The sequence below is a fragment of the Marmota flaviventris genome, chromosome 3 (assembly GCF_047511675.1).
Source record: "Marmota flaviventris isolate mMarFla1 chromosome 3, mMarFla1.hap1, whole genome shotgun sequence".
In the NCBI taxonomy this organism is placed as follows: domain Eukaryota; kingdom Metazoa; phylum Chordata; class Mammalia; order Rodentia; family Sciuridae; genus Marmota; species Marmota flaviventris.
In genome coordinates this window covers 4,120,908-4,133,047 of record NC_092500.1, presented here as the reverse complement: position 1 = coordinate 4,133,047, position 12,140 = coordinate 4,120,908, and the positions used below count along the sequence as shown (strand labels likewise).

Sequence of the window (12,140 nt, the reverse complement as noted above, 5' to 3'; positions counted from 1 at the left end):
ACATGTAGCCAGAAAACAGAAACTGAATGACAGCATCAGGGATCTGGGTTGTGCCAGCTCACTGGCATGCACGCTCTAGTTATGTTTGTTGTGTCTTTAAATTTCATTCAACAAAGAATGACCAAAGTGCCACACTTGAACACACTCCTAGTCTTCAATTAATATGTGGAGGCTGTGTGTACATATTTTAAGTGACTCCACAGCAATCTGTACAGTTCCTGTCACAGCAGGTCACTGGACTGCCTCTCTCTCAAAGGTCTGAGATCTTTCAGGGTTGGAACCACCTTACTGACCCATCTCCAGCACTCAGCACAGGGTCTGGCAACAATTCTTGTTCAAACAAACAAACAAACAAAAAAACCCAAAAAACACACGCAGTGCAGAAAGCACACGCAGTGCAATTTAATTAAGGGCGTGGGAAGAAAATGTCGGTATCAACACTGGTCAGAGACGCTTTGTTGAATTCTTGTAGAAGAACATATTCCTTTCCTTAGAGAAACGCGCGTCTTACCCTGCTATTGGAGCGCTCTGCTGCTGCTTCTGACCCTGTTCAGTCCGGAAGCCCGGGAGCCCGCAGTGCACTCCGCCTGCGCCCAGCGCCAGCCGGGCTAGTGCTGGTCAGGGCCACCGGGCTAGAGCTGACCGGCTCTCAGGGTGCGCCTGGGGCTGCTGCCGGGCAGCGCGGGCTCCTCGACCCACTGAAGAGGCAGGACCCAGGTCTGCGCCCCCGTCCCCGGCCTCGCCCAGCATCTGTCCCTTGGGTGTCCGCGGCCCTCGAGGGTCTCTGTGCCGTCCCTGCCCACGAGGGGGACACCGCCACTTGGTCTCCCCGCCCCGGGGGCGCGTCCATCCCAGACCCGTCCCGCACGGGCGGCCAAGGCGACCCCGGCCCGGAGGCCCCGCCTAGGACGCAGGCCCGCCCTGCCCCGCGGCGACCCCGGCGACCCCGCGCCCCGGGACTTCCGGCGCGCCCCCCGCCCGGGCGGGACTTCCGCCGCCCCCTCCCCGGTCTGCTCGGCGGCTCTGCGCGGCTGGGTGGCGGCTCCCGGGCTCCGGCGCTGCGTGCGGTCCCGCGCTCCTGCTGCCGCTCGGCCTCGGCCTCGCCTCCTGCCGCCTCGGCCCCTCGGCCCTCGCCGCTCCTCCTCCTCCTCGCTGCCCCTCGCCGCCCCTCGCCACCCCTCAGCGCCGCTCCTCAGCGCCGCTCGGCCGCGCAGCGAGGCAAGATGGCGGCGCCCAGGCCTCCGCCCGCCCGGCTCTCGGGCGTCATGGTGCCGGCGCCCATCCAGGACCTGGAGGCTCTTCGCGCGCTCACGGCGCTCTTCAAGGAGCAGCGCAACCGGTAACGGGCGCCGGGGCCGGGCGGCGAGGCGCGGGGCCGCGCGAGGCCTGCGGGGGGGGCGCTGCCCCGTGTGCCTGCAGCCTGCCCAGCGGGACTCTGCCCCTGCCCTCCGCCTGCAGCTCTGCCCTGCGGGACTCTGCCCCTGCCTGCATCCCTGCTCTCCGCTTGCATCCCTGCCCTCCGCCTGCAGCCTGCCCAGCGGGACTCTGCCCCTGCCCTCTGCCTGCATCCCTGCCCTCGGGCTGCAGCCCTGCCCCTTGTGCCTGCTTCTGCCCCTTGTGCCTGCACCCCTGCCCCTTGTGCAAGCCCCTACCCTCTGCCTGTAGCCCGTGCCCTGGGTGCGTGCAGCCCTGTTCTGTGTGCCTGCCCCTGCCTTATGCCTGCCATGCCCTGCGTGCCTGCAGCCCTGCCCTGTGGGACTCTGCCCCTTGCCCTGCATGCCTGCAGTCCGCCCCTATGGGGGCTGTCCCTGTTCTGCAGGCCTGTTTTCCTGGCCTACTGCCCCGTCTTGTGGATTCTGTTTAGAGCGCTTGACCTGGAGGCTACTGGAGCTGCACATTCTGAGGCCTTTTTATATGGCTCCCATTGGGTCGCACTGCCCTGGAGCAGTGTTGTGTGGTGTGCAGAGCACTGGCTGGGAATGGCTGGCCCAGTTGGTGAGAAGACCAGGTGTCCAGGAGTCGATCAAGCCTGGGTCTGATTCTTAGCCTAACCAGTTGGACTATGGAGCACTTTCTTGAAACCTTACTTAGATTCCTGACCTAAAAACGGGAATATGATGCATAACTGCATTGCTGGATGGTACAGAGGGACAGGTGAAGTAAAGCATGTGGAAATATAAAGTACCTGAAGCCCTCAGTTCCTATTTGATTTGCTTCTCTTCCCTGGGCCTCAGTGCCTCTTTGGTTTAAAGGGAATAATATTGGACAGTATCTCCCTATGGGCTTGTCATGAGGACTAAATGAAATAATGCATATTACCTCCTCAGGATGTGCTTGGTACAAAGATATTGTATTAGTGGGAAAATGCAAAGTCCTTGTTTTCTCCTGTAGGAAGCTAAAACAACAGGCAACCCTGGGGGTTTGGGCAAAGAGAAAACACAGGGGAAAGGAGCATCTAGTTTTGGATTGGTCTAGAGGGTGATAAGAAGTGCCCCTCTCTTTGAACTAGATACCTGGTCTGAGCAGTTCTGGTACCCCCGGTCAGTAGAAAGAGTGGAGCTGCTGGAAGGTGCAGAAAGCTCAGGGCAGTGCTCCTTGGGTTTTTAGGGGAGATGTTTGTCTTCATTGGCAGGGGTAGGAGTGACACCTTCATATGATATTATTGGGAGACACGTTGGTTGATTTGAAGCTTAGCGTTATCTATACCAAGCTGGATCCATAACCCAATCATCACCCATTTGTTGAGTGCCTACCATGAGCCAGGTTCTTTGCTGGAGTCTGGGTACAGAGACGAGTGTGGCATGATTCCTTTTGTCAAGTATGTTAGGGAATTGCTATGTAAGCATGTCAGAAGGGAGATCTGTGTAGGAACAGGTGCTGCACAGAGGGAGCCCATGGATATTTGGGATTGATGGGTAAGCCAGTATTACTGCAGCTGTTGGGTTACAATGCATGAAGAGGACTTGTTGGAAAAATAAGTATTTGCAAAGGGGCCATATACTGGTTTCAAAGTGCTGCAGAGAGGATTAAATGAAACATCATGGGTTAGGTCTGGTCCATTGAAACCTCATTTTCCTTTTAATAGCCTGCTGGAGAAAATCTAAGGCTCTGAGTCTGTTTACAAGGCCCTCTTGACTTGGTCTGTTGTATCACTGAAGGTTTTTATCAAGGGACTGGCATGATAACATCTGGGTATTAGAAAGACCTTCTGGCTGCGACTGTATGGAATAAGAGAGGATGAAGCTAGAGTAGGGGGGGCTTTAAGAAGCTATTGCAGAAGCACAAGTTAAAAAAGTACCCAAAGATAGGACACATTGTAGGGCTGGATAGGAAAAAGATTGAGAAATACTTATAAAATTAAATGAACACAACTCAGGGACCATTTGGATTGTTGGGCCAGAAGGAGTAAATGAGGGTATTACTCAGACTTGGTTCAGTTTCTTCTGGGGCAGCGTCCTTGTTGCAGGCAAAGTTTGGGGACTAGGAAAGGTGAACTGATTGGCAGGTCCTGGGATGGAGAGAGACAACTGTGGTGGTGCAGAGAGCTCTTGATGATGGTCTGTAAGGACAGGCTTCTGGTCTTGTGCCTGCCACTGTGTCTCTTTGTTTTCATGCAAATCATTGTGGTCTATAGGGTTTGTCTCCGAGAGGATCCCTCTAGCCCTGACACACTGTCAGGGATCCTTGAGGGATGTTTGTCTTTATTGGCAGGGTCACCTTGGATAGGCCTAGTGCTGTTGTATAGCATGGAATGGGAATGCAAATGGTCCAAAGTGTCAGGAGCTGGATGAGACATAAAGGGAAGCAGAATGAGTCCTCAAAATAGCAGATAGGAAATAGACAAATTGAAAACAAGAATAAGGAAAGAAACTTACTTTTCCTTGGTGGAAAAGTAAGTTACTTCCTCCTGAAGTCCTTGATGTTAAAAAAACGAGCTTCCGTCTGATGTCAGTGGTAGAAACCCTGCAGTGGGAAGAGCAGTGGCCTTGGAGCCATGTAGATCTGAACAGGAATCCTGGCTTCTTGGTCTCTGAAGACGTCTTGGCAGGGATCTTGGAACTACATAGACCTGAACAGGAATCCTGGCTCCATCTCTGCAGACATTTAGGCAGTGGCTTTGGAGCCATGTAGACCTGAACAGGAATCCTGGCTCGGTCTCTGTAGACGCCTTGCCAGGGCCTTGGAACCATGTAGACCTGAACAGAAATTCTGGCTTGGTTTCTGCAGACTTCTTGTTTTTCATCTTGAAAATGGGAGGATGGTAACCACTTTGCAGAAGTATTGTGAGGATCCATGATGTTATTTGTATAGCACTGTGGTTCATGCAAAGGCCCTGCTGTTAAGAAAGGACTGGTCTGGCCAGTGCAGTGGCTCGGGAGGCTGAGGCAGGAGGATCACAAGTTCAAAGCCAGTCTCAGGAAAAGCGAGGTGGTAACCAACTCAGTGAGACCCTGTCTCTAAAAAAAATACAAAGTAGGGCTGGGGGTGTGCCTCAGTGGTCAAGTATCCTGAAGTTCAATCCCTTGTACCCCACAAAAAAACCAAAGGACTGGTCTGAAATGAATGGGAGCACAATCGTGTTTCACCTCCTGCTTTATTGCAAACAACTGAAGCTATTTTAGGATAGTGATAATTTAAAGTTTTGTTTTTAATTGTGGTGCTGGTACAACCCCTGATAATTCTAATTTGAGGTTTCCAGAGAAAGAGCTTCTGGAATTTCATTATACAATTTTTAGCAACCCTCAAGAAAAAGGAGATTCTCATATCCCATTACATGTCCACACAACCCTTGACTCAAGTCTGTCAGGTTTTTCTCTCATGTGAGCTGAACATAGTGACTTGTTTCTAAAGAGCGGATCATGGAAGGAGTGATAGTGTGTGATCTTACCTTTTTCTTTGCTCTCTCTTGGATCATGCATCCTGACAAGCCCGCTGCCAGGCTTCTGCATGCATCTGCAGAGTGCTGTGGAGAGGAACGGGCCTGCTGCTGAGGGCCATTGAAGAGCTATGTGGAAGTGGGTCCTCTCAGAACAGCCAGACTTTTAGCTGTATATGCAACCTCCAGATCCTGAGCCACTTTCAGAGTTCTTTCTTCTTTTCTGTGGTTATGATTTTTTTCTCTGGTGCTGGGGTCATTGAACCCACGACTTCTTGGATGCCAGGCAAGTGTTCTACCAGTGAGCCATTTCGCTAGTCCCTGTATCAGATTTCTGATTGTCCTAGTTGTATGTGTAAGATCATAAATGTTTCTTCTTTAAATAGCTGAATTCAGGGGATGCTTTGCTGTATGGTAGTGAATCATTAATACAGTCTAAATTCATGCATCAGACATTTTGTAGCCCTCTTCTTGAATAATTAACCACTAAAATTTGCTGAATAATTGCTTATGGCCACAAAATGTAGATATTAAGATTGCCCTCAGCTAATTTTTCTCTTTGGAGGATAATTCTTTTTTTTTTCTCTCATCTATTTTACATTTGTTTTATACCTCTGGTTGAATATGGATATCTGCATATTTCACATTTGCTTAACAAGTGATTTTTTTGTGTGTGTGCTGTGCTGTGAATCATTGCAAATCATGTTAAATCCTTCCTGGAACAAACTAAGATATAAAAATTAAAAATTCTCTGGGGCTGTGTTTGAGGCTCAGTGGCAGAGTGCTTGCTTCGTACATGTGAGGCACTGGGTTTGATCCCCAGCGCTACGAAAAAAATGAATAATAAAATAAACAAAATAAAGATATTGTGTTCATGTATAACTAAAAACTTTAAAAAAATTTAAAAATTCTGGTTTTGGTCTTTTGGAGGTTTTATTTTCCAGCTCTTGTTACCTTTGTGATGTGTCCTAGAGACACACTGGTGCCGTTTGTTAAGAGGCCGCCAGTCACGTAGGACTTTTTAAATTCAAATTGATCTGCAATAATCAGAGTTAGGCATACAGTGGCCACATGTGACCAGGTGCCTTCCTGGGCAGTGCAGGTGTGGAGTGCACTGTCACCTACTGCTCTGAAATTTGTAGGCAAGGATTGTCTCTGGGCTCTTGAATGTTCATAAAATAAATGTAACATTTGATAACTGTTTTCTATAAATTCTCATATTTGAATGATACCTTATTGCTCCTTCATCTTGTAATCGTTTTTTTTGGGGGGGGCAGGGGGTACCAGGGATTGAACTCAGGGGCACTCAACCACTCAGCCACATCTCCAGTCCTATTTTGTATTTTATTTAGAGACAGGGTCTCCCTGAGTTGCTTAGCACCTCATTTTTGCTGAGACTGGCTTTGAATTTGTGATTCTCCTGCTTCAGCCTCCTGAGCTGCTGGGATTACAGGTGTGCACCATTGTGCTGGGCTTCATTTGATTATCTCGAATAAAGTGAGCACCTCCCCTTCATCTGCCCTGTTGTATGAGGGTAGTAGAGGCTTAACAAGGTGTCATGGAGTGCTGGTTTGCATGGCTCAAGCATTGTGCTTGCTTAGCCTTTTCTCTTACTCAGGTAGAAACCCCTGCCCTCCCCCATTTGTCAGTTTGTCTTACTTGACTTTTTAAAATGTATTTAGTTAAAATTGTTTTTCCGTTTGCCTCAACTTGGGCATCCTGTTAAAGGTGCTTGATGCTTCTGAACCCCTTCACCTTTGTCCCCGGCCAGCATAGGCGGTTAATTGTTTGGTCACGCAGGGAAATTCTCAGGGAGTTACAAAATAAAACAGACACACAATTTTACCTGTAAACCAATCTCTGGGACCTAGGACGGCTCCTCGTGCTCTCTGCCTCAAGCTCCCCAGGGGGGAAGCGAGGGTCTACAGGAGAGGCTAGCAAGAGAGAGCAAGCATGCTTGGGAGTGGGCTTTTATAGGGGAAATCTAAAGTCTGGGGAAAATCCTGTCCGATGAAGGTCAAGGGGGGCAGTGTTGCAAGGTCAGGTGAGGTGATTGGGTCCCTGGGGTAGTGGAGAGACATGCCTCTACATGGACACTGTCCTTGAACTCAAGAAGGGCGGGGAAGTCCTGCTGCATTTTCTGCCACTGGACACCTCAAGACACCCAGCTGGGGAGTGACTCAGTCACGTGCCAGGTTGTTCTCCCACACTTCACCTTATTAGCTCTGTTTTTACAGAACTTACAGCACTTACTGTGTTTTAACTTACTCCTTCTAGAATGGAAGACAGGTGAGGGCAGAGATGTTTGGCTTTTTTTTTTTTTTTTAATTTATCCTGTTTGGTTATTGCTTCTTAAATTTGATGACTTTAATTGGTTTGGGAAATTGTTAGCCAGTACTTCTTCAGATGTTTTTTCTCTCCGTTCTCTGCTTTGCTTCTGGAATTCCACTTATACATGTTAAACTTTCCACTATGTTCTGTATGTCTCATAGGCATTTTCTCTGTATGTCTGTCTGTACGCGCTCGCGTCTCTCTCTCTCCCTCTCCCCCCGCCCCATATATTTTTTAAACTTCAAGCTTCTTTTTGAAAATTTCCTACTAACCTGCCTTCTAGTTTTCTAATCCTCTTTTCTGCTGCATCTAATCTAGCATCTATTGTGTTTTTAGACTCAGGAACTGTATTTTGGAGTTATTGTATTATATAATTTGATTTTTTTCTAAACAGATTGCTATTCTCTGTTGAAATCCATCTCATTATCTATCTTCTTGAAGGTATTATACTTATTTTAAAGCATGTACCTTATAACTTTTTAAAAAAATATTTTTTAGTTATAGATGGATATGATATATTTATTTGTTTGTTTATTTTTATGTGGTGCTGAGAATCGAACCCAGTGTCTCACATGTGCGAGGCAAGCGCTCTGCCACTGAGCCACAACCCCAGCCCATTCTCGTAACTTTCTGTTATCAGTTTCTTTCTTTGTGTGTGTGGTGTGTCTGTCTGAAGATATTTGGTTGTGTCTTTTTTATTGAATGCTGAATATTTTGATTAGGAAAATTGAGACCATTTCCTGGCATCTTCCCTTTGCAGAATATTTGCAAACTGAAAACCAGAACTTGATTCCTCTCAACAAGTGGTGGTAGACCAAGTAGTTAACATTCAACTGGAATAAATTGAACCTTGACACACACTTCACACCATTCCCAAGAAATATGTAAACACAGATTATAGATCTAAACATAAAAGCTCAATTTATATGTAGGAGGAAATAGAGTTAGAGTACCTTTGTGTCTTTGAATGTAGGCAAGGACATAGGTTAACACTTACCGTATAGGAAAATACGACTTTATCAAAATTAAGAACTCATCAGAAGACACCATTAAGATAGAAAGGCAGGCTGGGACTGTGGCTCAGTGGTAGAGCACTTGCAAGCATACGTGAGGCATTGAGTTCAGTCCTCAGCACTGCATAAAAATAAATAAAAGTATTTTGTCCATCTACAACTAAAAAATACATCTTAAAAAAAAGATGGAGCTGGGGGTGTGGTAGTGTGAGCTGTGGAAAACATGTTGCCCTTGGGGCAGAGGATAGGACTGGGTAGGAGAGTTTTGGGGCTAAGGAGCATCAAAGACAAACTGAGGAGCACTTGCTTTGGAAAGTTCACCCATCACATAGAGCCAAGAAGGAGGCTGAGGGGCTCCTCTGGAGGCAGACTTCTGATGGTTTATGGTGCCAGTAAACCAGCATGTGCCAAGCAGCACTGAGTGCCAGGCAAGCACTGAACCAATGACCCATTCTAGGGGCTACTGCGACTAGTGAAGTGTCCCACCTTCTTGAGGTTAGCAGGGTAATGGAGAAACTAATCAAAATAAACATGGGCTCGCTAAGATGCTGAGTCTGGCCTAAATCTTGTGATTCTCCTGCCTCAGCCTCCTGAGTAGCTCGGATTATAGGCGTGGCCACTACATGTGGCAAAAGAGTGGAACACAAAGGAAAAATCAGTGCTTGCTGAAAGCCAAGATAACCCGAAGACACAGTGCCCAGTTAAAGAACTCTTTTCTTCTTTTGGAGTTGACTATAACATCTTGGAAATTAATCACAATGATGACAGGACCTGTATTGAAGAAATACTGGCAGAAATCACTAATCAGAAAACTGCCCAATAATTTTGTGAATAAAGTGCATGTGGGGGGATGTGACAGCTTTCCAGGCACATTACGTTATTACAATTACAGAAGCTCCTTCAGGAATGCCCAACAAATGATTATGATCCCATTGTTATTGGCGGTGGTTCTGGTGGCCTCCTGTGTGCGAAGGAAGCTGCCATTTTGGGAAAGAAAGTGATGGTATTAGACTGTGGTCTCATGGCTCAGGGCACATCCTGGGGCCTTGGTGGTTGTGTTCCTAATGTTGGATGTATTCCTAAGAAATTGATGCATCAAATTGCCCTCCTTGGACGGGCCTTGGAAGACTCAAGGAAATTTGGCTGGATATGTAATCAACAAATGAAACACAACTGGGAAACCATGACTGAAGTGATTCAGAACCACATGGGCTTTTTGTTGGAGCTACAGGTTGTCTTTGAGGGAAAAAGGTGTGGCCTATCCTATGTCGATGCCTATGGAGAATTTGTGGGCCATCATAAAATCAAGGCAACCAACAAAAAAGAACAGGGAACTTATTTTTATGCTTCAAAATTTGTCATAGCAATGGGTGAAGGCCACTGGACTTAGGAATCCAAAACATTAGTTGTGGGTGCTTCTTAGGTTGCCTTGGAATATGCAGGATTTCTTGCTGGCCTTGGTTTAGATGTTATAGTTATGGTATTTTCAATCCTCCTTTGTGGCTTTGATCAAGAAATGGCAGAGAAAGTGGGTTCCTACATGGAGAAATATGGCATTAAGTTCTTAAGACAATTTGTATCTGTGAAGGTTCAACAGTTGGAGAAAGGGTCACCTTGAAAGCTGAAAGTATTGGTTAAATCCACTGAAAGACCAGAAACTGTTAAGAAGTTTATAACTCAGTTTTGCTGCCATTGGTTGTGACTCCTATACAAGGAAATTAGTCCTGGAGAAGATTGGTGTCAAAATCAATGAGAAGAATGGCAAAATACCAGTAAATGATATGGAACAGACCAATATGCCCCATATCTATGCCATTGGTGATGTTTTGGAGGCAAACCAGAATTGACTCCTGTTGCTATTTAGGCAGGCAAGCTGCTAGCTCGAAGACTTTTTTGGGCCTCTTTAGAAAAATGTGATTATATTAGTGTTCCAACTACAGTATTCACACCTCTGCAATATGGTTGCTGTGAATTTCTGAAGAAAAAGCTATTGAAGTGTGTAAAAAAGAGAATCTAGAAGTGTACCATACTTTGTTCTGGCCTCTTGAATAGACTATAAGTGGCAGGGACAATAATACTTGCAAAGATAATCTGCAACAAATTTGACAGTGATTGAATGACAGCATTTCATATTCCTGGACCCAATGCTGATGAGATTATCCAAGGATTTGCAGCTGTGATGAAATGTGGACTCACAAAACAGCTGCTGGATGACCCATTGGAATTCACCCCACATGTGGGGAGGTCCTCACAACTTTGGAAATCACAGTCACCAGGACGGGACATCATTCAGAAGGGCAGCTTAGGGTGGCCCTCCTGCTATGAAGTTCTTGTCGTGTTGTCATTTCAATGACAGTAATGCTCTGTGCCCATGATGCCCACTCTGTTGCTGGAGGACCAGTTCAGGGCTCTTCACGGCACAGAGATGAGAAGGTAGACAGGGAGATGGGACAGCAGCAGAGGCCTGCTGGTCATCTCAGCTGACAAGAGTGGCTGTTGGGTTGCTTCCTTGACACCCTGGCTCGGAACCCCCTGGTGAGGTGAGCCAAGGCCGACCCTCTCATGCATCAGACTTGACCTTCCCTCCAGCACGCCTTTGAATAGCAAAGCTGACCTAAGCTGACTTTTCCAGTTGCTACTATTTTGATCTCTGCTGTTGCTTCTATGAAGAAAGTTTTTTCAATTGTGAAACTGGCTAGGAAAAAACTATTTTCCAGTATGGTTATAGAACGTACATGTGCTCTGGGGTGGGTGGCATCTGGGAGGTGCATTTGAGTAACTGGCTATAGAGGACTGGGGACATTAGTAGAAATCTCTGCACCATGTAGGTGTCAGTCAACTGTCCTTTTAGGTGTATTTTAACCTGCTGTCAAAACTGAACTCAGGCCTCACCCTTGTGTGCATTTCCTGGTGACAATAACCTGAAGTTATTTTCCTCTTATTAGTATCTCTAGACTGGTGTAATATCTCATGTAAGAGAAAAATACTTGAATTTTTTCTTGTTGATTTTTAAAAAATATATATATATTTTAGTTGTAAAGATATTGTGTAGACACAATACCTTTATTTAATTTTTTTTTTTTAATGTGGTGCTGAGGATTGAACCCAGTGTCTTCCACATTCATGGCGAACACTCTACCACTGAGCTACAACCCTAGCCCTTTTGTTGATTTTTTAAGAGTAATATTAAAAGAAGTTTTCAGTATTTAAAAAAAAACCAAAAAACAAAAAGCCACAGACTGAAAGTATTTGCATTACAAATATTTGACAAAAGATTTTTTAAAGTGTGTATAAAGCATTCCCATGACTCTAATAAAAAGATGACCCAATTAAAAATTGGACCAAAAGACTGCTTTACGAAAAAGATAAGTAAATGCCAATAGACATGATGATTAGGTGCTCAGCATCAGTAGTCATTAGGGAAATAATTAAAACCAAAAGAGATTACCACTTCACATTGTCAAAAAACCCAACAAAACAAGTAAACAAAAAACCACAGGTATTGGTGAGAAGGTGTAGAAATTAGAACACTTCATACATTGCTGGTGTGAATTGTCTAATGGTTCAATCACTATGGAAAGCAGCTTAGTGGTTCTCAAAACTACACCTAGACTATGACCGAGAAATTCCACTCTTGGTATATATCCAAAGGAAATAAGAAAGGACAGATATTGTATGATTTCACTTATATGAATATCCTAGAATAAATTGGAACTCACCAGGCTTTGTGGGGAGGGGGAATGGAGAGTTATTACTTAATGGTTACAGAGTTTCATGTTTGTTATTAAAAATTTTTGGAAATAGATGGTTGTATAACAGTGTGGATGTAATTAAAGCCACTGAATTGTAGACTTTAGAAGGATCAAAGTGGCAAATTTTATGTTTTGTATCTATGTATTTTACCATAATTTAAAAATGAA

The 12,140-nt window shown here is 45.7% G+C and overlaps 1 protein-coding gene and 1 pseudogene across 2 annotated transcripts in view; both read left to right on the top strand.

Moving 5' to 3' along the window:
* The first annotated feature begins 1,001 nt into the window (after positions 1 to 1,001).
* Positions 1,002 to 12,140, top strand: part of Atxn10 (ataxin 10) — a 142,516-nt gene continuing 131,377 nt past the window's right edge. The window contains exon 1 of one of the 2 annotated variants that reach the window (XM_027954634.2): positions 1,002 to 1,339. In XM_027954634.2, the coding sequence (XP_027810435.1) occupies positions 1,224 to 1,339 (116 nt within the window). In that variant the 5' untranslated portion in view covers positions 1,002 to 1,223. Of the gene's footprint in view, positions 1,340 to 2,122; positions 2,155 to 12,140 lie in introns of those variants that run through there. The other variant, XM_027954635.2, reaches the window with a different exon arrangement.
* On the top strand, positions 6,887 to 10,573 carry LOC114107206 (thioredoxin reductase 3-like; annotated as a pseudogene).